The 26,340-nt window shown below is 40.3% G+C and overlaps 1 protein-coding gene across 3 annotated transcripts in view; it reads left to right on the plus strand.

Annotated features, from left to right (window-relative positions):
* The first annotated feature begins 957 nt into the window (after positions 1-957).
* ndrg4 (NDRG family member 4) overlaps positions 958-26,340 on the plus strand; it is a 55,272-nt gene continuing 29,889 nt past the window's right edge. For 2 of the 3 annotated variants that reach the window (XM_071533214.1, XM_071533215.1), the window contains exons 1-3: positions 958-1,031; positions 21,842-21,932; positions 24,441-24,590. In XM_071533214.1, the coding sequence (XP_071389315.1) occupies positions 958-1,031; positions 21,842-21,932; positions 24,441-24,590 (315 nt within the window). Of the gene's footprint in view, positions 1,032-21,841; positions 21,933-24,422; positions 24,591-26,340 lie in introns of all 3 variants that reach the window. The other variant, XM_071533213.1, reaches the window with a different exon arrangement.

Raw genomic sequence — 26,340 nt, forward strand, 5'->3', positions numbered from 1 at the left:
CCTGACTGTCTACCTATATCCTTCACGAGTGGGAGTGTACAAGGGTACAACTATGGCTAAAGGTGCAATAAGTAAAGCTTTTACTGCCTCATAGCACAAAATGAGCAGAATAAATCTGTCGGGGGTTGATAGGGTTGTTGATCAATACCAATGACTCAATGATTACTTCACCAGGTGCTGAGATTTCTCACTTTCTGGTCCGTACTCTGTTTTGGAGCAACCACTCCCCACCTACTGGAGTTTCAAGACACTCCCGATCCCCCCCCCCCCCCTCCACCTACTGGCGTTTTCAGCTGCTCAATGATGGAGGACGGTGTCACAACACATTTCAGCTGCCACGGCCAAAAAGCCTTGTTCTTATAAGCCAAAATGTGGTGTTATTACTCGAGTATTTTGCATGGTCGTATATATTACCTCTTCACTGCACGTTTCTGTTGGATCTCTGTTCTAATTAGCTAGCTTACTTCTCTTTATTGTGAAAATATCCCTTTAGTATTTTTGTCATTTACAGGCCACAGTAGGATGAGCCAGAAACCTGTCGATGTTGTTGCAATTCCTATTGGTTGCCAGTAGAATTCGATGAAAGTCTTAGCTTACATAATGCCCCTTTGAGGAATTACACTGACATTAGGACTGGAGAGGCTACCTCTCCTTTTCATTGATAAATAGATGCTACAGCTACAATGGTGGAGTAAAGGTGCGATTTTGGTCAGCACTCCTTTCTGTGTCCATTCATCGCTAACCTTCACATTTCTCTCCCTCGTCCTCTATAGCGATTTCCACAGGATCCTATTCATTTCTGTCTCCCAGCTAATGATGAAGTGCCTGCTCTGTGTAGTTATTGCATGGACTCTCCTCTTATAATTCTGTGAAGCTTATTACTTGCCTTTGCACCTGCAATGCACCAACAGCAGTACAGTAGATCTTGTCTCTTGTATTTTTTATACCCGCTGCTAGATGGGGCCTGGATTGTTTTGGAACTTCCCTCCCAAGGCTGGCTGCACGGTTCCACAGAGCCTCCTGCAGACCATGTACGTAGGAACGTGCACCAACCTGCCTCCCTACCTGCCGTACCATACCGTGCCGCATAGGTCTCCTTTATCCAACCTGTGTTTATCTATCTATGGCATTTCCGTCCATCGCTCCATTCTGTCAATCAGTCAGTCCAGTGTTTCACCTGTATTCATTTAGCAGCGGCAGGAAAATTACCCCCCCCCCCCCCCCCCCAAGCTAGAAAAACACATAAAACCAATGAAAATCCAACATGGAGTCTTTGATTATGCAAAACAAACATGCATGTGGCAGCTGTAGGACATGTAGTCCATCTGTCATCATAAAAATATCTCTAAGAATAATTTTTTAGGCCACAACAGATACTGGAACAGATACTGGGAATTAGACTGGGAGCCAAGTCAGATCCAGGAACTGAAAATTCCCCCCATGCACCATTGCTACATAATATTCTAGGGGAAACACTGTGTGTCAATGAGACGCCTTACAGGACCAATCCAGTCTGATTGGATGTTTTTTTGCTCATTTTTTTATGTTTTCCATCCATTTACTATTAATTCTGACAGTGTTTACATGCATGCGCCACGGTTTTGTAAATCAGTTTTGCCATTCTCTCCAATTCAGTTCCAAACAGCATAGAAAACATTTAACAACTTTTACATTTTGAAAGCAGCTCCATTCACGCTAAGATGGCCGTTTCATATTAACTAGTCCATACCCGGGGATGCACGCACCACAACTCTGTGCAGACTTGCCAAAAATGCGCATAAACAGTTTAAATTTGGGAAAATGGAAAAATCAGCTTCGTCAGTCCCTGCCTATGCCAATGCTCAATGCCCATGTGCAGTTTCAGATTGATTGGTCAACCCATTGAGGAGCAAATTGGATGCAGACAGACAGACGGACAGAGTTTTCCTCATTTTATAGTAGGATGCAAAAACACCGTGAGAGCCGAGACGAGACAGCAGGGGGGCGTCTTACTTCTGCTGTTTGCTTGTAAACAACAAAAAAACGTCTGAAGTTTCCGGTTTCTGATTTCTGCCATTTCCTGTCCAAAAGAAATCTTTCAACCAGTAGCTAATGTTCTCTGCGGTTACATTAGGCCCCGCCTTCTGTCAGTCATAACCCAGTCAAGACCACAGACGCTTCTGCCAGCTACAGTCGGTAAAATGATACAAAAATTAAAGATATATTTTACACATTTAAGGGTTTAATTTGCTGCCCTGGGAGTACCTTGTAATATTTAGGTAGCGTTTGCTTCAGACTGTTTACTTAAGGGAATACAAGAAATGAGCAAAAATCTCCTATCACACTGGAATGGTCCTTTAGTAGTCTCACTTGTAGTCACGGGCCTTGAGAACCACAGTAGGAAATCAACCAACCAGTCAAGTTGCCACTGGCTTGGGGTCAGATGTGTGTATTTTTGGCACTTTAGGTTCACGGATGAGCTTTGTGAACCTGCACCGATTCAGTTTGATTCCCTGATCATTCGATTCTTCAAGTGTACAAAATTTGAGATTAGGATTAACACGTAAACTGGACTATAAGACAACGTCCAATCACGGCGGTGCATTGGACCAAAATCTCTCAAGTTACCGAGTCTTTTGATCCATTTCTCATGTGCCGTTAATAGGAGTAAGAGTCATAAGCTGTGGACCAATCACAGCGAAACTCCAATGAGGACTTTCACCCTCATTGGACACCCTGGTAACGATGCTCGGGAAGAAACGGAGCATAGCATCACGCACAATCATCACACACTCTTTTTCTTTTTTTCTCAATGTGTGCGCTATCTATTATTGTCACCCATCAGCTTTTGAAATGCCAGCCCTGGGTGTCACTCTGGATGGAACTGCATGTTCCGCACATCTCTGCATGCATATTACATCTTTGTTATGGCGTGTTTTGAGTGTGTGCACAATATAGGTCATCTTCAATTTAGCAGCCGTAAGAAAGTATTTCATCAAAATCGGTGGTGTTTTGATTTGTCGATTGCTCCGGTGACACTTAAAACTCGCCTTGGAACATTTTGCATCCCCGATTTTTTTTTTTTTAGATAAAATGGCGAATGTGAAACTGGAGCTCGTTTCGGAGCGAATCGAGCAAGTTTGTCATGCGATAGAAGGCGGAGGTAGTCGGTGTGTCCGCCTGGTCGATGCAGAAGAACATTTCGTGGTCAGTCCTCAAGCGGGCGACGTGTTAAAAGCCAGAGTGGATGTCATGATGTGTTAGAGAGAAGGGGATTAATTCATTAAGCGGATGGCGCTGGCTGACATATCGGTTATTGAATGTCTGCGCCATGCTGCGCTGTGGTCACTAATGGAGGACATGTATTAAAATGGAGGATGGCACAGCGGGGGGGTGACAGTTTCATATGGTGTGTGTGTGCGTGTGGAAAAATAATTTTATAGTTTGCCCTCGAGAAAAAAATATTTATTAGAAAGTGGCATATCAAACATTATTGTTCTCCGTACCAAGCAAACAAGAGGAAGAGCTTTGACCTTTTGTTATATGCAGGTTTGATGTCGAATTGGACATTTTCTTAAAGGAATAGTTCACCCAAAAATGAAAATTCTGTCATCATCTACTCAACCCCATGCCAAATGAAACACAGGTGAAATTTGTTAGTCCATATAACACACAGGGAGGTTGCCAGCACAACTTGGTAGCAGCCTTCTCCAAAACAACTGAAGTCAATGGGGACCTGTTCTTTAGAGTTCCAAAACAAAAACAGCCAAACAATCACACTGTGAATAGAAAGACCTATACACCATTATTTGTTGCAAATCAATCAGCTGTAGTTAAGATTTGCACTAAATGATGGTGTAAATATACTGTAGGTCTTTTTGGAACTCTGAAGAACTGGTCCCCACTGACTTCAGTTGTTTTGGAGAAGGCTGCTATGGAGTTGTGCTGACATGATGACAGAATTTTCATTTTTAGGTGAACTATTCCTTTAACAATGACAGTGCCTGGATTTTATTATTGGCAGATCAAAAAAATAGCCTGCTCGGAATAGATGTGTGTACAGTACGGATGGGGTTCACGATTCGATACAGCTACGATACGATGTGATACATAAAAGTTCAATGACAATAAAGTCAGAATTCTGTTTATTTCTGAGGCACTTGTAGCGATGGCATTGGGTGCTAGAATGTAAACAGCAATTTTAAAATGTCATTACAAAGTGTAAATAATATAATTTGGATGGAGAGCTTGTGAAATTGTGATGGTCAAGCCCGCCAATAAAATGGAGCTAATATCGCGATTCATTTTTCTGCCCCGCGATACGTATCGTCACATTTTTATATCGCGATATATATTGAACTTAGACACATCAACCCATCCCTAGCGTACAGAGTGTTAGAGTTCTAGGTGACGGCTTGTTTTCCGAGCAAACTGGGATAAAAACCTCGACTGTGGTTTGTCCGGGAAACCATTCATTCACTCGGCTCGCTCCACTGAGCTTCGCACCTCGGCATCTGGTTCTCCATTCGGTTCAGGAAGGAGTCCGGCAGACGCTCCCCTCTCCCCTCAGTCTACTGCTGGTAGCCACACACTGTCTGTCCGTCTGCCTCGCTGGCCCCGGGCCCGCGGCGCCGCGGTCGGCCCATAGAAACACAACCGCTAGAACGGACACATCGGTCTCGTTCGGCTGCTTTTTTCAACCCCCGGACGATCCAACTGTGCCATTCAGCTTGAGCCAATTACGTAAAAAGCAGGCATGGCAGGCTTCTGCTCTGGTGTGTGACTGTCGGTGAATATGCCTAGTGTGTGGTTTTTGACTTTGGCTGATGTCCTTGGCATATGTTGGCTGATGCCTCTTAACACTGGCTAGCAGGTCACTGGTGATCGATGGTGTGTGTGTTTTTAAAAAAAACAAAACTGGGATAACCAGTGAGAGATACATGGCACGAGATAGCCTACATAAAAGGACTGTTTCAGCCTGGAGCCCACATTTTCAGATATGCTCCCAGATACACGGCAGGTGCACCACTCATTTGATTCTGTACAAGAAAAACAGAACCATGAGATAAGTTAATAACAAATCCTAAGTACAATCCCATATCACTGGTTAGATAGTGACAGGAGGTGTTTAGTTGCACTAGGAGAATAGATAGGGTCTTGTACAATTGCAAATATGGATTTGAGCACCCACCTCTGTATGGCACAGTCCTGATTCGTGAGCAAATGAAAAGCCACCGAGAGGTTGATTGTCTGTAGGGCAAAATAATAGAAGTGTATTAGAAGAGTCGGTAACCATCAAAGCTGAAGTCCCACTCTACATTTGTACTCAGGTAAGATGATCTGTCTGTTTAGTGCCTTTGTCCTATATGAAAAACCAACATGTTTCAGTTGCAATAGATTTTGTCCTATAAGGCTATTGCAGCCAAAATGGTTGGTTTTTAATATCAAAGCTTTGTCAATTGTCCTCTAAGAGTAGGCAGATTTTTTTTGCCCAATGCACCAGCAGCCTAAAGAGGCTCGAGTAAAGCTCCCATATCAACTACTTTCGTACTTGCTACTGGTCTTCATGTGAAAACCCACATGTGAATTCAAAGCACATGTGCTTTCTGGCTGGTTTTCACATGTGAACACATTTTCTCACGTTGTATTCTGGCATCATGTGACAGGTGTTAAACTCTCAATGTCTAGATGAAGTGCACATGTGAACTTTTTTTTCACATTTTCACCATATTCCGATATTTGTTTCACATGTGAAAACAAAGAGACAATTCACAGGTAAAAAAAAATGTCAATGGGAAATCTCACGTGTTCACATAGGAAAACCAACATGTATCCAAAAAGCACATGTACTTTGTATTCACTTGTGGGTTTGACTTTTCTGTAAGGGCAGGCCCTCGCATCAACATCTACTCATCGCCTAAATGTTTGCTGGGCAAGATCCCAGCTATTGACGAAAAGGAGCGCTCAGTCAACCTCCCCTGATTAAATAAAGGAAACAAAAAACAACACCTGAGTACTACCGGCCTCTTGTCCATGATCCCACAGATAGGTGGGTGTTGTGAGGCGAGTCGATATGTATGCAAACACGGGCGTGAGTGGGCTTTTACTTAGGGGCTTTCGCACTGCTCACACTCTCAGGCGGTGCGAGCTCTTCACCGTCCCAGTACATGAGGCTGGGGGCGTATTTTAGGATATGAAAAAAAAACATTCTTGATACGTGTGCTTTAGTAGCAGAGTATCTGTGGATGGTCTGAAAAAGTGTTAAATTATAAATGTAAGGATCTAAAATGCTTTAAAATGCCTCCAGTCATTAGAGATCTTAGTTTGTTTCACGATAAATGCTGCATGTCCACTCTTAGATTAGTTCTACAATTTATCCGCTTTACTAAAAATAGTTATCCCTTAATTAATTTCTTGTTTTCCCTTTTCGGTAACACTTTACAATGGTAGGGTCACTAAGTTAAGGTTTAATTAATGCTTAATAAGGGTTAGTTAATGCTTAATAAGCATTAACTAACCCTTAATTAACAGTTAACTAATGTGTAATCTACTAATAGTGTTCATGTTAACTAAGGTATTAATTTATACATTAATAGTTTATAAAGATGACTATTAAATAATGTATAAATGAATACCTTAGTTAACATGAACACCATTAGTAAATGATTACCAGACACATTAGTTAACTGTTAATTAAGGGTTAGTTAATGCTTATTAAGCATTAACTAACCCTTAACTTAGTGACCCTTATTGTAAAGTGTTACCCCCTTTGCTTCACAACTTTCATTAGCTGTGTTCAGTCAGAAATATGCTGCTTCTGCCCACCTCATTTCTTCATATTGGTTTTTAAATTGGCCCGAAATCCAATTCCAAGTCGCATTAAAAAGGTCTTAAAAAGGCATAAATTTGGCTTTCCGCTATCTCGCAGACACCCCGAGTAACGGCGGGAGTATTTGCTGACGACTTCTTCTTTTTTGTTAGAGGGTGTGTGTGTGTGTGTGTGTGCGTGTGTGTGTACGTTTACAGAGGCTCTGCACACCCCTTAGCTGCTGGGAAGCCCTCCGCTTACATCAGTCTTGCCCTTGTAAACTGGCTTCGAGAGCCGAGTCCCGAGTCTCAGCAGTTAGCCAGGATCCTTCGGGGGGGTGGGGGGGTGGGGGGGGGGGCGCCGCCCTATCACACCCCGCCTCCGATGCCAGAGCTGAGCGCCCGCGACCGAAATAGAGTGTGACAGTGAGTGTGTATGTGTGTGCTTCCCTCTGCGTACCCTATGATACTCTCTATCTCTATTTTTTTTTAGCTATTTTCTTTATTTTTATCTGAATCAACAGTTCTGACTTCCAAATCCAGATGATCCACAAAAGCCACGTAAAGCCCCATTGTTTGAATTCAAAAAAAGCATCGGCCTTTAATCCCCACAATGAGGCCACATCTCCTAAAGCTGACTTTCTTTTGGTAGATACAAGTTTTTTTATGGACACTTTTTTTTTTTTTTTTTTTTTTTTTTTTTTTAGACGCTTTCATCTGACAGCACTGACAAGGAAGCTGTTGTGCCAGGAGACAAAATGCTGCCAAGGGTATCAGGCTGGAGCTGATAGCTGCTATTTAATATTTAATCCTCGACTCCGCCGCTGATATCTCCGCTCTGGGTGTAGCTTCCCAGCCGCAGAAGACTCCTCCAGACCTTCAGCGCCTATAAATAATTGAAAGTTTCATTTTGCACGGCGAGAACAGCCGAGTTACTAACAGTGATTTGATGACTTAGCCGCTCCAAGTGGTGCAATTACACTAGTTTTGTTTGTGTGAAGGTGTGTAAGAATATGCGCGGTAGTAGATACATCCACTTAGATCACCAGCACAAGAAACAAGGAAACAAGATGTCAGAAAGATGGGGGGGGGGAAATAAACTATCTAAGGTTAGGCTGATAATCTTGTTTGCTTATTGGCATTTTATTATAAATCACACCTGGTCCAGTCAGTGTGGTTCACCTCTGATGTGATGGATATGATGCAGTTTGATTGTTTACATATTTATTGTAGAACTGATCAGTACTACACTGGTTGTCTATGGGAAGACCTTAACCTGAACTGATTCTAATGAGACATTTTGACCAGATTCCAAGCAGGCATGAGATGTTAATTATTATTATTATTATTGTTATGGTCGTACTACTTTCCTGAGTTTCAATGGAGAGTTCTAAGTCACTTTCACACTTAGGCCGATCACTTGAGTCCAATTCCGAGATCATTTTCGGGATGTTTTTCACCCTCGGAAAACGGTCACATTTAAAGATATTGAATAAATATTGTCTGTCTGGAGCCTCGCTTGAAAAGATATGGTTATCAGCTTTCGAAAATCCAGATTGGTCAAACCCAAAAATAGAACAGTTTAAGATAAAATGGTTAACAGTGAAATAAGAAAATAAAACAGTTTATGACATATGGAAAAGAGTGGGATTGGACTTGAATTCCTTGAAATGTGACTTATCGCATATACTTGCAATGATTAAAGGACAAGTTGGGCAATTTTGGACCTAGATATTTATCTCTTACATACCTGTAATGTCATCAGTAGTCACCAATGTCACTTTAAGTCACATTTCATGAAATGATACGCATGTTAGCTACTAAAGTGCGAATAAGAATAGTTAGGATAGCAGTCACGCTCACGTCCCATCTTATGAGTGGACTAGCCTACATGAAAAACACTACAAATCTCTACTGTAACCTAAAGCACTGTGTCATAATAAGTGAATATATACGACATATATACCCGTTTGTTTTCATGCAAACCCCAGTCCGCTTTTCTGGACCGCACCCGAGTTCAAAAACAGCTTTCACACCAACAAACTTCCGGTGTAAACGAAAGTTCTGAAAAAATAACTTGGTGTGAAAACGTCCTTAGTGTCCATGATGGTCTAAATGCTGTTTGAGAGGCTTTTCCACCCTGACAAGGATACAATTCTGGGGCATAAACACCAAAGTTTACATTTTTTGAATTTTTTTTCTGACAAGAAAATGGACATATTGAAAGATACTGAATATGAGCACAAAATATTGTGTATCCGCCGCCTCAATCCAAAACATAGCGTTATCATAGAACAGATTAAAATAAAACATAAAACAAAACAATAAAAAAAGTAAAATAACAAAATAAAACAGTCTATGAAGTATGGCAAAGAGTGAAAACAAGAGAAAGAAACAAGAAAACAAGATATTACATATTAGTACAATGCAAAAAATATCCATATTTGCAAGCCATTTAGTATCTAGTATCTTCATTTTTCTTAAAACAAGTGTGAAAATTTGCCAGTAGAGTGACATAAATTCACTTGTTTCCAATACGAATCAACTTGCTTCAAGCATTTTCTTGAATCAAGTGTCGTTTTCTTAACACTAGCGGAGTGGTCCGCCTTGTTCTGCCTGAACCCATTTCAAGATAGTGGCACTTGCTTCCAGTAAAATCAGTGAAACTGCATTGGAAACAAGTGGAGCGAAAACAGCATGTCATCAGCGAATATTTAAACCTGCAATAAGTTAAGATGTTTACCGCCCCACAGCACAAGGGATTGATAGGGTTGTTGATCAAATGACAAACAAATGACTCAACTATTACAGGCAAAGTTGCCTAATAGTGCCGCTTTAATTATTTTCCCTCCCTGCTGCTTTCTACCAAGAACTGTGTACGCTTGAACTTCTTTGACTTCAGCAAAGTTTCTGCAAACGCAGCATCCACTTGATAAACCTCACGACCGCTTTGTTTGTTTCCTCGTCTCTTCTGCTTTAATTATCACTCCAACTGTGTCAGGCGTGAACGATGGCTAACTTCCCTGCTTTATTAGATCGCGGGAGCCGGTCTGTGATCTTTCCGAAGGAGAGGAGGAAGGGGAGATAGATAGAGAGAGAGAGCGAGAGAGCATCCGCATCCGTTAGAGGGGCCGCTATCGAATCGGATCTCTTTTGAGGTTTGCCCGGGCCATATGTCTAATTCATACACTCGGCCGGAGTCAGTCACCTTGTCGCCTCGCGGAGCTCGAAGGGGAGCGGCCGGGGGGGGGGGGGGGCGCGGGGAAGGGAGACCAGCCTCAGCACTTTCCCCCTCCGAACGTTTCAGAATCGTCGACGGAGCGGAAAATCGGAAGAAAGAAATAGTCTCCTCCGCACTCCGCCTTACATTCAGTGTGACATTTATTTTCCCGCACCTAACTTTCAGCTTCCATCAGGGCGCGTTCTGCTATTTTTTTGGACACTCAGACAATTTCATGCCAGTAAAGAGTCTTTCTCTCTCTCTATCGCTCTTCTTCTGCCCTCTTTCTCTCTCCGAGTTTCCTCTCTAGCCTTGTTTGTCCTCGTTATGTACAGTATCTCTCTCTCTCTCTCCCTCTGCTGCCCCAGATTCCAGCTATTGATCGGTGCGATCGCACATTAGATCAGATGCTTCCCCTCCACATGACTGCGCGATTGATTTCCTGTCTGACAGGAAGCCGCTCTCTCTGAGGCTCGCCGTCCCCGTATCCCCTCAACCTGCTTCACTGTGATTGGCTCTGAATCTCTCCGTCTGTCCGTCGGATCAGCCGCAAAATAACACAAAACTTGAACGCGGTCATATCTAATCATATGGTGTGGTTCAGTGTGTATATAAGTTTAAGTTGAAGTTTATTTTATTTGACATGGACATCACAGTAGCATTAGAATTGTAACATACATTTATGCACAAGGACCAGATGCACTGTGTTTAGTGTTTGTAGTGAAACGCTAATTTACAACACCTGTCCACAGGAGGCTTTTTTTTTTTTTAAGAAGTTAAAATAGAAAAAAGAAAAGAAAGAAAAAAGATAAGAAACGGAAGAAGAAAAAATAAATAAATTTAAAAAAAAGACATAAAATACACCCACAAATACATACACAAAAATACATACACAAATACATACACAAAATACAAAATACAGGTGTGTCTACAGGAGTATTAGGTGAGAACAATGTTGTGCATGTATATATGTATATATATATGCATGTATGTAATGACATTTACACAAATAAATGTATCAGAACAGAACGGACCCAATAGAACACAATAGAATTCTGATATATAATCATATGTAAAATCAAAAGTCAAGTAAAATTAAGCAAGAAATCACTCTGAAATAGATCAAGCCAACAGGGAGAAAACAAGATGCCATAGGGGGAAGAAGTTTAGCAGAAATGTGGAAAGGTTATTATATTAGTAGGTAATTATTATTATCATCCTGGGTTTCAATGGAGAGTTTTGATGGTCCAAATGCTGCTTCAGAGGCTTTTCCACCATGACAAGAGTAGAATTCTGGGGGGAAACACAGAAAACCTGGAATTTTTTGGAAAGAAAATGGTCAGATTTAAAGATAATCGGCAAATATCGGCTATCAGCAGCTTTCAGAAAACCATTTGAACTTGGGAACTGAACCGTAAAATGGTACAGTTGATGAAATGTGACTTATCACATACACTTGCAGTGATTTACGACAACTTCAACTTTATTGTCCCGAGGGAAATTTGGTTTGCAGCCAGGGTTTAAAACGCTCATAGCAACACATAAAAGTAGTAGTAAAAGACATCACATAACATAGTCTGGCATTGTTAAATAAACTTTGATGACATTTGTTTGGGAATGCAAATGATTCATTTGACTCAATAGGTTTTAGTGTTGGCTGTTTGTCTTGTTGTTTTGCCTTGCTCTACTGTACTCATCGTGTTATTATGGAGAGCGATGAGACGTACTCCACTCAAGCATGTGGCTGAATGAGATCATAGGTTGTTTTGGATGTGGGGAATCACTGCATCTGCCACAGCAGTAGTCACTGTATAGGCAGCCACATCTTGTCTGTATGGAAGCCCATTTCCACCAGTGTGATGAAAAAAACAGTCCTGTAAGTCATTATAATGAGAAACTTTCTCAAAATAATGACTTAGTATCTCAAAACAATGAGTTAGTAATTTTCTCATTATTGTGAGATACTAAGTCATTATTTTGATAAAGTTTCTCAATATTTTGATAAAGTTTCTCATTATTTTGAGATACTAACTCATTATTTTGATAAAGTTTCTCATTATTTTGAGATACTAACTCATTATTTTGAGATATTCATTATTTTGAGATACTAACTCATTATTTTGAGATACAAAGTCATTATTTTGAGAAAGTTTCTCATTATTTTGAGATACTAACTCATTATTTTGAGACACTAACTCATTATATTGAGAAAGTTTCTCATTCTTTTTAGATACTAACTCATTATTTTGAGATATTCATTATTTTGAGATACTAACTCATTATTTTGAGATACTAACTCATTATATTGAGAAAGTTTCTCATTATTTTGAGATACTAACTCATTATTTTGAGGTTTCTCATTATTTTGAGAAAGTTTCTCATTATTTTGAGAAAGTTTCTCATTATTTTGAGATACTAACTCATTATTTTGAGGTTTCTCATTATTTTGAGAAAGTTTCTCATTATTTTGAGAAAGTTTCTCATTATTTTGAGATACTAACTCATTATTTTGAGAAAGTTTCTCATTATTTTGAGATACTAACTAATTATTTTGATATACTAAATTATTATTTTCAGATACTAACTCATTATTTTCAGATACTAACTCATTATAATGACTTACAGGATCTTTGTTTTTTCATCACACTGGCGGAAATGGGCTTCCATAAGTCTGAACTGTACAGACCCAGTTGAGATCAAATAGAAATTCAAATAGAACTCATAACCCTATATGAACTAAAAAAATAGAGTAAAATGAAACCTGGCAAAGAGACAGATATTATGTTATGACAATATATGAAATGTGTAATTTGGCAACATCTGCTTGTGGGCGGATGGGAAACTGAGGAAAATATGTTTAATGTAAAAACAGGAGAGCAGAGAAGAGAAGATAGCGCAACTGTGCCAATGCTATGGGTTAATAAAAGGGACTTTTTCATAGGAGACAACATCCTACCAGCCTGTCTGATGCAAGTTTGATGCAAGAGCCTTTGTGAAATCCAAAGTTCAAAGAGTACAAGGAAATAAAGGTGCTTGCTGCAAACCTGGCAAAGAGAAACAGATATTAAATCCTAGCTGGCAATACAGCAGATGTGTAATTTGACAAGATCTACTCGCGAGAGGACGGGAAAATAAATATGTGTAATGTCAAAACACAGCAGAGAAGAGAAGGTAAGCCAGACCCGATGGGACTAAGCCGGGTTGTCATAGCAACCCTGTCTGGGCAGAACTAAAAAGAAAGAAGAAAAAAAAAAGCAAAGGAGGGAGGGAAAAGAAAACAGGACAGGTTCAATTTGTTCTCCTCACCAAACTGCTGTAAAAGCAGACTGTTTTCTCCCCCAAAGTAGAAAAAAAAAGTATTTTTCTCTGAAAGGAAAAGCTTTTTTTTTTTTTTTTTTGGCTTTGTTCCTGTATGAGAGGGAGGAGATAGAGGAAAAAATAGAGAGGCTGGTAAATAACTTCTCACCCACTGACACTTTGGCAGTGTGACCGCAGTGTGGTTCAGGGATGAAGAGAGGCTTTGAAGTCCGGCCCTCCGCTGTGGAGAGTGGACTGTGATGGCCACATGCCTCACTATTCAATTCACTTACTGGCATCACTGTTTATCAGGAACAAAGGACTATGCAAAATGAGAACATAAATGATCCCACTAGGGAAACAGGATACAGCACGCAAAAAGAGAATATGAATAGGAGTCAAAATATACCAAAATATAAGCTGTAAATATATGCAGTATAAGTGAAAAATACAAAAATGTCAAAATGTATGCAATACGTAACACATTACAAGGATATGAGGATATGAAGAAAACAATATGTCAATTTACAGCATATAGTATATGCTAATACACTAATTTGTATGAGGTGCCGTATAGGACATAATCCTGCTATATCCCACTATTGAAATTGAAAATGTTCACACACACACTAGTAAGACCTTTCACATTCACGACTGAAATATTATATGCTCATATATACTACTTAAACATTTTCATATACACTATTGAAATGCTCACACATAAGTTTGGATTATGTCCCATACGGCCCCTCCTAAATGTGTATTATATTCACATTACCAGGTCTACAGAGTCCACACATCATTATGTGCATTGTAAAATACTATTTGCCTTATGAAATATGTTCACTTTATAGATGTGGATAACATATGTACAGAACATGCAGATCTGGATATGTGCAAAAATGCTAAATTTAATAAATCGGTAACACTTTACAATAAGGGTACATTAATTAAGGGTTAGTTAATGCTTAATAAGCATTAACTAACCCTTAATTAACAGTTAACTAATGTGTCTGGTAATAATTTACTAATGGTGTTTATGTTAACTAAGGTATTAATTTATACATTATTTAATAGTTTATAAAGATGACTATTAAATAATGTATAAATTAATACCTTAGTTAACATGAACACCATTAGTAAATGATTACCAGACACATTAGTGTACCCTTAATGTGTACCCAACATGCAACAGTTTATACATTCAAACCATATTCAGTTAATTATTTGGTTTGAAATTATGTACTATGCAGTACATCATCATCACTATCTATAATAATGCAAAACACCTCCAACATTGAGAAGATGCCTCATTAACAGGCACACAAATACACACCACACACACACATACACCGGGAACACACACTCATGTGAACATACATAAAATCACATGTATGATCAAGAACTTTGGCAAAGCAACACACAGCAGAAAGCATTAAATCAGAGGAGGATGGGACCAGTATCTTTCCACCGGCAGCGGTGGCGTCACAAGGCCAAATATAGCCGGTGTAATGCAATGGTAATTGATTTCACGACCAGCCGTCTTACATAAGCTTGTCAGAGTGAATAGAGACAGTGAGAAAGAGAGGGATGAGATGGGCTGGAACGAGGAGAGAGAAAGAGAAAGAGACAGATAGAGGGAAAATGTCAAAAGGAGGCGAGAGGGAAAGGGGGTGAGACGAGGCGGAATGGTGGAAGAGGGGAGAGGAGGGCGTGAGGAAAGGGGTTTGGGAAAATAACAGCTGTCAACGAGTGGTGAGAGGGTGAGAAAGACAGACGAACTGAAAAAAAAAGAAAAAAAAAAAAAAGCAGAGACAGGGAGAGAGATAGACAGCCGGGTAAACAAAGGGCAGACGGAGACAGAAAGAAAAGCCGAGGAAAGAGGATGAGGCGGATTGCAAGGGTGGAAGTAACAAATTACGTTTACTCTCGTTTTTGTAATTCGAGTAGCTTTTTTGTGTACTTTTTACTCTACTTTTTTTAGTATTTTTTCAAGTCAGTAATTTGACTTTTATTTCAGAATGTTTTGACTCAGAATGTTTTACAAATGTTTTACAAATTTTGTAGGTTCTCAGAAATTGTTGTAAATTGCATCAGCGTCAAACCTGCAAGTACATGGAGGAAATGTTAAGCTAACTGTAACATTTAATGCTCAAATTTATCTATGATAGTAGCTTAGTTAGCATTAGCTGTAAAGCTATCTATCAAGTTACATTGGTTATTAACGGTTTGTTAGGTTGGAAAGCTAATAGCAGCATAAGCTAACAGCATGAAACAACAGAGTAGGTTAATTCAGTCACTTATAGTGAGCAATGTTTTACTTTTACTTAAACGCACAGTATGTCATTTCTGCCTCTAGGGGTCTCTCAATCAAAACAATAACAAAAGATGTTTGATGACGTCGTGAAGTAGCGTGGGATCATGGGAGTTTTTTTTACGGGGACAGCTTCGGCGACAGAACGCACAGCAAACGGGAATGAATAATGGTGATCCGTCACGAATGAGCGATAAAAACAATAGAATGAAAAAACAACAGAGCGGCTAGAGCGGCTAGCTAGCTATTGGCCGACTTCCTTCCTCACTCTCTGACGGATCATCTGGTGTTTCCCGTGTTTCCCCGGAAGTTAGGGGATAAAGGGGATATGACGCCATTGACAGGCGACCAAATTACCTTGAATAAAATTACGGATTTTTCTGGGTTTGAACATTGTTGGAAACATTTGGGATAATGTAAGTACACAACTAAAAAAAATATATAGCATAAGTCTAGTCGTTTTTAGATATTTTAATGGGGAAATGTTACATATTATACCTTTAAGTAAGTACTTAAGTAGGTCATTTTACTTGTGCTTTAGTAAAATGTCTGCATAGTAACCGTACTTTTGAAAAGGATATTTTGGTCTGGTTTAGTCTTTCCACCCCTGACAGAATGGCAGATTGAGACAGAGTGAGAACAGAGAGAGCAAGAAAAAAATAGAACTGAGAAAGAGAAACTTGTACGCTGTGATTTAGGACGAGAGACAAGCACATACAGGAAAAAAAAAAAAAAAAAAAAAAAAGGGCCACAATAAACATTTTGTTCTCTTGCAAATGATGCAGTCACCCACTGGGCCAGTCAGTAACAGCTATGCATGTGTATAGGCCAATGCTTAGGCCTATATACAGTGGTATAGAGTATATAGGCTAGTAGATGCTGTACAGGTATATCTCAGTCTAGCTGTGTACAAAGTCTGGTGCTGATAGGTAAAAAAAAAAAAAAAAGCTTAGGGGAAAAGCTATTTTTGACGAAATTCAAATTTGCATGAAATCCAATTTGATATACACAGATGGTAGAGGCAAATTTGCAGTGCAAGGGTAGCTGGATATTTACGCACCAAATTTCATGTTAATCAAAGTAATCAAACAGTGGTGAGATGCATCATTCCTCCAAGTTTCGACAAAATGAGACCAGTGGTGTCTGAGAAGAGAAGAGGAGGGGTTGGTGAAGTGGATAGAAAGAAGGAAAGTGCTGAGGGGTGACAGAGAAAAACAGAGGAGAGAAAGACAGATATAAGGCGAGGGTTAAGCAGGGAGGAGGAGGAGGAGTGGTGTTGTTTGGTCTCTGTTCCCTAATTAATACTTTTCATGGCACCATTCCACCGTCCACAGAAAGGTCACACTCACCCAGTTAATAAACTGGTCACGCTGGGAGGGAAGGAGGAAGGGAGGGGGGCGGAGAGAGGAGTGGTGAGAAAAAGAGAAAGGGAGAAATAGTTTGGTGTATTCTGGGGTTTGACTGATACAGGCTTGTCTTAAGGCCGATACAGATATTTTTGGATTCAAGCTATTGATAGCCAATAAAAATTCCCCCAAAATTCCAAGTGTTCAGTGTTTCCCCTTAGAATTGTATTCTTCTCATGGTAAAAAGGCCTCTGAAACAGCATGTAGACCATCATGGGACACTAAAACTATTGTGGATTCTGTTCAAAATGTCTCATTAGAATCAGTTCCTATAGACACCAGTGTATAAATATGTGATCAATCAAACAGCATCATATCCGATGTGGACCACACTGACTGGACCAGATCTGATTTTTAATAAAAGGTCAGTATTGGTAATTTGCTCTAATCATAGTCTCTTCCTGATTGCAGTAGTTTGCTTCGGTGTGCATTTGAATCACTTCATGTGAAAAAAGAATCCATTCAGTGGTTAAAACCTGCTGGAAAATGCAATCTGTGTAGTAGAAACCCAAAAAAGCAAACACATGAGCTTGTCTAGCAAGTATTCTCCTTTGTCACCTGTTCTTTCTCTGCCCCTTATATCATTTCTTACAAATCAACAATCTGACAGTAGGTGTTCTGTTGCATAGACAGAATATTTGTAGATTATTTTGAGCTAAAGTGACAGTCGACGGGTGCTTGAAGAGCGACGATCTCCTTCATGTAGAGAAGCAACTGCGTACCCAGAAATAGTTTCTTACACATACTTCAAGAGCATATGTAATTTGCTGGAGGCAGCTTGTATGTGTGTGTGTGTGTACGAGACCAATCTTAAAAGGCAAAAACCAATAAATCCAATTTGTTATAATAGCGATGTTATCATCATGAATTTGATATATGATGTTATTTGCTGTGGTATAAGCGTACTGTAAACTGTGGTCTATTTTAAACCAGGGATTAGACGGAGAGTGCTGGTGCAGTTCAATCAAAAAATCCACCTTAAAAACAAAATTCACCAGAGTTGTTTATGATCTCTTGGGACATTTTTTTGTCAAGACTTGGATGCATGAACAAGGTACCCTGGGTGATTTTCTAGTAATATGGGCACATATGGGAAGCGCTTTCTCTGCCGTCACAAAATCACCTTCCCATTCTTTGCCAGTGTGGCAGCATAATCGCAGATTAGTTTTGAGAAGTGGAGATTCATTTTCAAAAACAAATGTTGGAAAAATGCATGAGTTCTGTCTTAGGGTGGAGTTCCTCTTTTAAGTAGTTATGGCTCACACTCTAGGGTCAGACACACACACACACACTCACTTCAGCAGCTGCTGTGAATGACTAAGTGGCATCTGGGCTTTGTCTTTATACGGGTGTTAGAGATAAACACACGGTTTATGTTGAACAACTGCCAGAGGGGGAGCGAGAGGAGAGACAGAATGGTAGAGAAGAAGGGGGTTAGAGAGAGAAAAGGGTGGAGTAAGGTGAGGTGAGGTGAGGTATATATAATGAGGGGAAGAGATAAAGATGTGTTGATGCCACTGTGAAAGTTCCCAAGCCCCTAATATTACAGTATGTGTCTAAACTTCATCCAAATCTGTGGTGAAGCCTGACCCTTAATGGTGAAAAGGAGGGTAGTGAACTGGTCATCTGCTATTGGCTGATCTTTGGTACCAGGTGATGTCTCCCTTTATAACAATCATTCTCAACCTTTTTCACATCAAGGACCCCAAATTTAGTACACATTAGGGCCACTGACACACATTTGATGAGATTTTGTCTCTTGGACCCAAATATGAGAATATTTGTATTGTTAGATAAGATTGTGTCCAGAATTACAAGTCTGTCTTTATTGTAGGTAGAGAGATAACAGTGAAACTATGATCGAAATAGACATTTTTCTGCATTCTCTAATTGTGTTAACTTTTTGTAAATTTAATAATGGTGAAGTTTAACAGTTCATCGATTTGCTGGGTACCCCCTGGAACCCCCTCAAGGACCCCTGGTGCTCCCCGGACCCCACGGTGAGAACCAATGCTTTATAGAGTACAACAGGTGGTGACATCACCTGGCACCAAAGACCAGCCAATAGCAGATGGCCAGTTCAGTACCCTATTTTTCACCATTAAGTGTCAGGCTTCGCCAAAGTTTGAGTTTGGGGTTTAGTTACTCTTTAAATAATAAGAGCAAAGACACCAGTCATCCATTTGTCTTCGGTAGATCATTCTGGTCCATGCTAACACTTTAGCATACACTATGTTGAGTGATAGCAGGCCACTAGCCTTATCCAATGTAAGAAGACTGACCTTTTAGTAATAAGTTGTTAGTTGTATATGGCGCATGGATTAATACATTTAAAAAAATTAGATAAACCACATATTCATCTGCTGTGTAGTGATTTTTAGCAGTACAGTCTCCCCTTACCACCACCTTCACTTCCTATGGAAACAGGGAAAGTAGTAGCTGCTCATACAAAACTGTTATTATACAATCACTCAACATAGTGTATGCTATAGTGTTAGCATGGAGCCTACTGTCAGTCAACATAGTGTATGCTAAAGTGTTAGCATGGAGCCTACTGTCAGTCAACATACTGTATGCTATAGTGTTAGCATGGAGCCTACTGTCAGTCAACATACTGTATGCTATAGTGTTAGCATGGAGCCTACTGTCAGTCAACATAGTGTATGCTAAAGTGTTAGCATGGAGCCTACTGTCACTCAACATAATGTATGCTAAAGTGAGTGTGTGTCTGTGTGCGTTGGTGTTTGTGTATCACTGTGTGTGCGACCTCAAACACAATAGCCAAGTTTAATTAGATCTTAATGCGGACTTGATTCCCTTGTTGTCTACAGGGCAGTCTGTCTGTGTGCAGCTCCAAGATCCACTTTTCACAATGTTATCTCGGTCAGTAAGCATCTATGTCAAGGGTAGTTTTGTTTGTGTCTATCTCTCAAATTGGCTTTACTGTACATCAGTTGACAGTCTTTTTTTTTTCGCAGAGCAAATGTACCATAAACCTGGGAAAAAGATAGGTCTAGATTCTAAACTCTCTATTGATTCTCTCCCTTTCTCGTCTCAGTGTTCAATTGTAAAACTGAATGAAACTACATTCACCTGGGATTATAGCATTATCACAAGTTCACACACTGATGAACTTGTGAGACTCGTCTGTCTTGCGAGGCTCATGGGTTTAGGGATTTGAAATTGAAGCGGAGGGTACGGTGGTGTTTGTGGAAGAAACTGCTCAGGTGACGTGGTGTTAGTATTGACAGAATTGCTGGAGGAGAGTTTTTTGGAAAACAGTGGTAGCCATTGCAGTAATACACCCAGTGTGCATCAGTCCTGCTTTAGTACTGCAGGATTTAGTACTGCAGGAACAATTCCTCTTGGTGGGTGGAACAACACTCCAGCAGTAAGGCAGGAAAAATATAAGAAGTGAGAGTTCTATGATGGCTTTAGCTCTACGTAGGGCTGGGAGCCCAGTCTTGCATGTATTCACATTATAGCAGTTGCACAGTTAACAAATCAAAGACTTTTGGACTGGTAGACTAGGCTGAGACTAATACTGATTAAGGAAGAGAGATCAAGCTATAACCATGTGGCCAGGTTGTCTGTAAGTGGAAAACACAACCACATTTCACAATACAAATGTACAAATCAGAAAACAGATTAACAGTTCACAAAACAAATTGAATAAATTAGTTTAATGCTAATGCTAGTATGTTGATGCTAATGCGCCCTAATGCTAACACACTTATGGTAATGCTTACTTAGCTATTAGCTAGCATAATGCTAATGCTAACATGTTAATACTAACATGCTTATACTAATGATAATGTGCTAATGTTAATGCTAATGTCTCAACATGCTAACACTAATGCTAGGGTCCTTCATAAATAGAATTTGCATGTTAGCATTAGCACTAGCATATTAACATTAGTGTGTTTGCATTAGCACATTAGCATTAGCATTAAGATCTGTATTTGTGATTTGTTAATTTGGTTGGTGAAATGTTAATTTGTTTTATTAAACCCAGTTGTGTTTTGTGATTTGTTTTTACAAATGTTGTTTAATTAAATGTTCTTCTGCTTTGTTATTTTGTTTTCTATTTTGTTAATTTGGTTGGTGGAATGTTAATCTGTTGTCTACTTTGTTAATTTGCTTTGCTAAATGTGGTTGTGTTTTGCACTTCCAGGCCACTGTAGGCCAGGTACAGTATAGTGACCAAGGCTAATTATTCTTTCTTTATGCATACAGATGTAGCCATCATGCAAATTGCACTTTTTTACTCACTTGTTGCTGCTGGAACCCCAAGAGGAGAGAATGCAGGGGAGGTGGACCACCAGCTTGTATCTGCAGCATCACCAGTACTGTAACTGAAGTATTTTAGTGACTTGGCGCTAAATTCTAGTGTGTAGGTGTGTATATTTTTTACCATTTAATCTTTCAGAGAAGCAGGGCAACTTTGCAGCTAGACTGAACTAACCCTCATCTTGCCAATTCCATTTCCTTCATCTCCACTTGAACCCTCATCCATCGGCTGTTCAGACTATTCCAATTCAGTATGACATACAATCAATGAACTGACTCCTTCCATCATTTCACAATGTGGATTTGTGAAATTCCTCCATGAAGGACTTCACTATATGAGTCCATCCACCTGAATTGAAACTGAACTGCCATCAGCATGTAATATACAATGCATTTTTTTCTCTAGGGTCAGACACACACACAACGTGCATGGATTCAAAAGGTATCCTGCATGATGAAATGACAGTGTAACCTTAGGTGTGCATGTGTGTGTGTGTGTGTATGTGTGTGTTGCCATGGTGATTGTAGGTTGCTGTCCAGGATGGCGGGCATGAAGGAGCAGCAGTTCACGGAGGAGAAGCCCCTACTGCCTGAGCAGAGAGGACTCGACTCAGATATGGTCAGTTGGCATGGCTGTTACTTATTGTTGTTGCTGTTATTTTAATGTATGTGAGAGAGTATTCATATCCTACGTGTGTATTATTATTATTACCATAGTGTTATTTTTCATTAATCTGCCTGTTAAGGTGTTTGTACGTGCTGATTGGTGTGTGCGGTACGCGCCACCATGAAAGTCTTGATGTATTAACAGAGAGATGTTTGCGCCCATTATGTGTGATGGTTTATAATTAGACAATGTGGTTGTTTACCTGCGGAGGAGGAAATTAATGAGCTCCGTCCAACCGTGGCTCTTTGATAACAACACTCTGAAAAGATGAAAACTCATTTAAGCCGAGGATCAGAGAGCGCGAAAGAGAGAGGTGGGGGACAAAAAGAGAAGCAAAAAAAAAAAAAAAAGGCAATAGGGAGTGGGCGGTTATGTAAAAGCCATTTATTCCGGTCCACTTATCTATTACCCAAGCAACAGGTTGTGACTGAGTCAGTGGCTCTTGAATGTTCGAGAGTCACTAGTTACAGGAATGATAAAAACGGTGGAGAAATGCCGGGTCATCTTGATGGATAAGCTACTTTAAAAAGGCTAATGTTTGAGGCTATATTTATAACAGAAAAATAAAATGTTTGGCTCATTAAACTTTTCAAACTACTTTCTTAGGGAGGCAATGTTGCTAGTATTCCTACAGACTTTGTGAATTGGGTAAATCAGTCATACTTTTGTCCAGTCACTGGACATATATAGACATTTTTAAAAGTAGAAAAAGGGTACTTGAGCCGAGACAGCAGAATACACAGGCTCAGAGAAATTAATGGTCTGAATGGCCCGTTAAGAGAAGCAATGCTGTGTTCATTGAAGGAAGACAAAAACATTTCTGCACAGCACACCATGAAAACATATTGAACTAGCCAAAAAGAAGTGGAGAATATTCCTCTCCCTTTGACACACCACTTATTACCTCCGCCAAGGAGGTTATGTTTGCGGTGCCGTCTGTTTGTTTGTTTGTTTGTCTGTCAGCAGGATTACGGAAAAACTACTGGCCCGATTTTCATGAAACTTCGTGGAAGGGTGTTGCATGGGCCAAGGAAGAACCCATTAAATTTTGGAGCGGATCTGGATCTGACTCACGAACAAGCAATAATAGCACGAACCTTAGTAACCTAGTTTCTAGTGTATTTCTGGTGAATCTGTATGAAGTGGCAAATGATTACCGGAGAGGCCAATGTACTGACTCAATGTGTTACCGCTTTAGTCAGTGAAAGAAAAGTACGCCTGCACCAATATGATAAATCTGTGATTCTAACTGTATCCACTTGACTCTGACTCAATAGGTTTTTTGGAAGTAATATGGGTTACGTCAATATAAATGAGTAATTCTTGTAAGTCACGCTATTGATCTGCTCATTAAGCCCGCTCATTTACGACTCACTGCTCGTAAATAATCGAGGCCATCGACCACAGCATCGATCGAGTTACATGTTTGCGTGACTCAACGGGCCTATCGTTTTATCGTTCTGTCAAAGATGACTGTGGCGTAGACGCACATCACGTTTTATTTTCTGCCTCTCTCTTCCTCCAGCTCATTTAAACTTGTGTTCTTTCCGTTGCTCTCTGGTGTTGTGCAACAATGTGTTAGTGACCTTTTAGCACATTTACTGAGTGATTACCTCCTGGCACCAAACTAGTAAAGCACCGGGCTGGCTCGCTGGAAGTCATGCTGCTGCGTTCACGTCATATGGGAACAACAGAGATGACTTGATGGTTAGAAGCAACGACTTAGATGTTTTCACTTGTATAAAACTGGTTTGAGGCCGTCAAGACACCATGACTGAAGTTTTCTGTCGACTTTGGTTGCTCCTGATCACTTTTTTCACACTGAACACACATGCACTTAGAGAGTGATATATTTGACTTCATGATTTACAGCAAATCAACCATTGCAATGACAACCAAAAATACAGCAGGTATTTCCCATCTGACGTGAATGCAGCAAGCTTCCGCTCTGGAGCTGGTGGATGATCTACTTCGACTGGTTTTCCTCCATCCCTTGGCCCACAAATGGCTCCTCTTTATTCCTCTCTGACAAAAAGGGAAGGAAGGCTTCAGTTACCATCCATCCATCCATCCAGCCATCTTTGGACATTTTGGACTCTTAATGGCAGCCTTTCTGAGGTTACCTTTCCTCAGTGTTGTCATTTATTATAATACAACACTGTGCAAGCATCCGTTATGAGTGCATATTTTGTAGGTTCTCCATAACATCGCCTCAGAAATTGTAAAATCATGAATGATCTGCATCAAACTTGACTTAAGTAAATTTTCAGCAACAGTGTACTTCTACTCGTAATGTTACAGTAACATCAGTGTAGTGCCATCAGTACTAGGAAACATCTACTTCTTCAGTACTTGTACTTGAGTATGCTATGTTGGTATTTTTTCTGCCCCTGGTCTTGACCCAATAACCCATCTTGTTGTGCTTGTTGTTTCATAACACAGCAGGATAGAGGAGAGGAGGCGTCGGGGGGGCTCCCCTGCCCCGCCGGCCCCACCGGCCCCGCGCCTCTCCCCCACCCCCCTCCCCCCAGCCGCCCCACTCACCGCTGGCATGTCATCGCGCGGCACTGGCTCCGCCAGACCCGCCGTCGGACCAGCGGGGTCATCCCGGTAACTACCAGAACCACCAGTACCACCAGAAACACCAGACTGCCATAACACAGAACCTCAAACTCAGTCCACAGACCAGAATAGAGAACTGAATACACTCAGCCAAATAGAAAACAGAAACACGATAGCGAATTGAATACATTCAGCCGACTAGAAAACAGAAACACCAGATTAGCAAACTGAATACACTCAACTGAATAGAAAACAGAAACACCAGATTAGTGAACTGAATACATTCAGTTGAACAGAAACAGAAACACAATATTGCAAACTGAATACATTCAGCCAAATGGAAAACAGGAACACCAGATTAGCAAATTGAATACATTAGCCGAATAGAAAACAGAAACACCAGATTAGTGAACTGAATGCATTCAGTTCAACAGAAAACAGAAACACCAGAGCAGAGAACTGCCAAAGAGAAAACAGAAACACCAGAACAGAGAACTGAACACAGTTTGCCAAAGAGAAAACAGAAACACCAGAACAGAGAACTGAACACACTTAGCCAAAGAGAAAACAGAAACACCAGAACAGATAACTGAACACACTTAGCCAAAGAGAAAACAGAAACACCAGAACAGAGAACAGAACATACCCAGCTGAACAGAAAACAGAAACACCAGAACAGAGAACAGAACATACCCAGCTGAACAGAAAACAGAAACACCAGAACAGAGAACTGTCCTTTCTGTCCTTGTGTCAGGTAGCATCAACTAGCTATGGCAAGGTGTGACACTCGCAATACCTTAGCTTAAAGGAATACTTCACCCCAAAAAGAAAATTCTCTCATCTACTCACCTCATGTCAGTCAAAACACCAGTGAAGTTTATATGTCAATATAACACACAACGAGTTAGCTAGCAGAGCTCTGTGTCAGCCTTCTCCAAAACAACAGAAGTGGCCTGGAACTGGTTCTTTCTGCTTGCTACTTTAGAGTGACTGTTGGTGGGTTGTAGAACAAATCATCTGTGAGAAAAATCTAGGAGATAATGAGGTAAATATTGTACATTTGAACCAACAGTGCAATCGTTTGGCACTCTAAAGAACCAGTTCCCAGCCACTTCATTTGTTTTTGAAAAGGCTGAAATGGAGCCAAGCTTGCTAACTCACTATGTGTTATGTGGACATACAAACTTCATTTGTGTTTTGACTGACTTGAGGGTGAGTTGATAATGAGAGAATTTTCATTTTGGGGCAAGCTATTCCTTGAAAGGGAAATGCCACCCATTTTCAACAGTAAAATATGTATTTCTCTACCCCACGGGGAGTACTGTGATCATAGGCAAAAAGTTTGAATTGGTTCCAGAGCCGGAATTGCCAGGTCCCGCTGGGTCAATGACTCCTCGAATTTGAGCACGTCTTACAGACGAATCTATAGCAAACACCTCTTACTCTTAAATTAATATAGGCTGCTGTTTGTTTTGCAGACATTTTGACCTAGCATGTCTTGGAGGCAACTCCATAAGCGATGGTAAAGTCCAGCTGTCGCCTTTACTTGACTAACAGACAACAACTTAGCAATCAGTTCAGCATCTTACGGCCAAATCTATGACAAACACCTTTTATTTAGTAAGCTAATACTGTTTGTCTTGCAGACATTTTGACCTAGCATGTCTTGGAGACAACTCCATAAGCAATGGCGTAGTTAATTGCTTAGTTGTTGTCTGTTAGGCAAGTAAAGGCTACAACAGCTGGACTTGGCCATTGCTTATGGAGTTGTCTCCAAGACATGCTAGGTCAAAATGTC

This window comes from Centroberyx affinis, unplaced genomic scaffold, assembly GCF_046629955.1.
Source record: "Centroberyx affinis isolate AG114_WGS23_722 - 3 ecotype Tasmania unplaced genomic scaffold, CSIRO-AGI_Caff_v1 ptg002339l_1, whole genome shotgun sequence".
Taxonomy (NCBI): Eukaryota; Metazoa; Chordata; class Actinopteri; order Beryciformes; family Berycidae; genus Centroberyx; species Centroberyx affinis.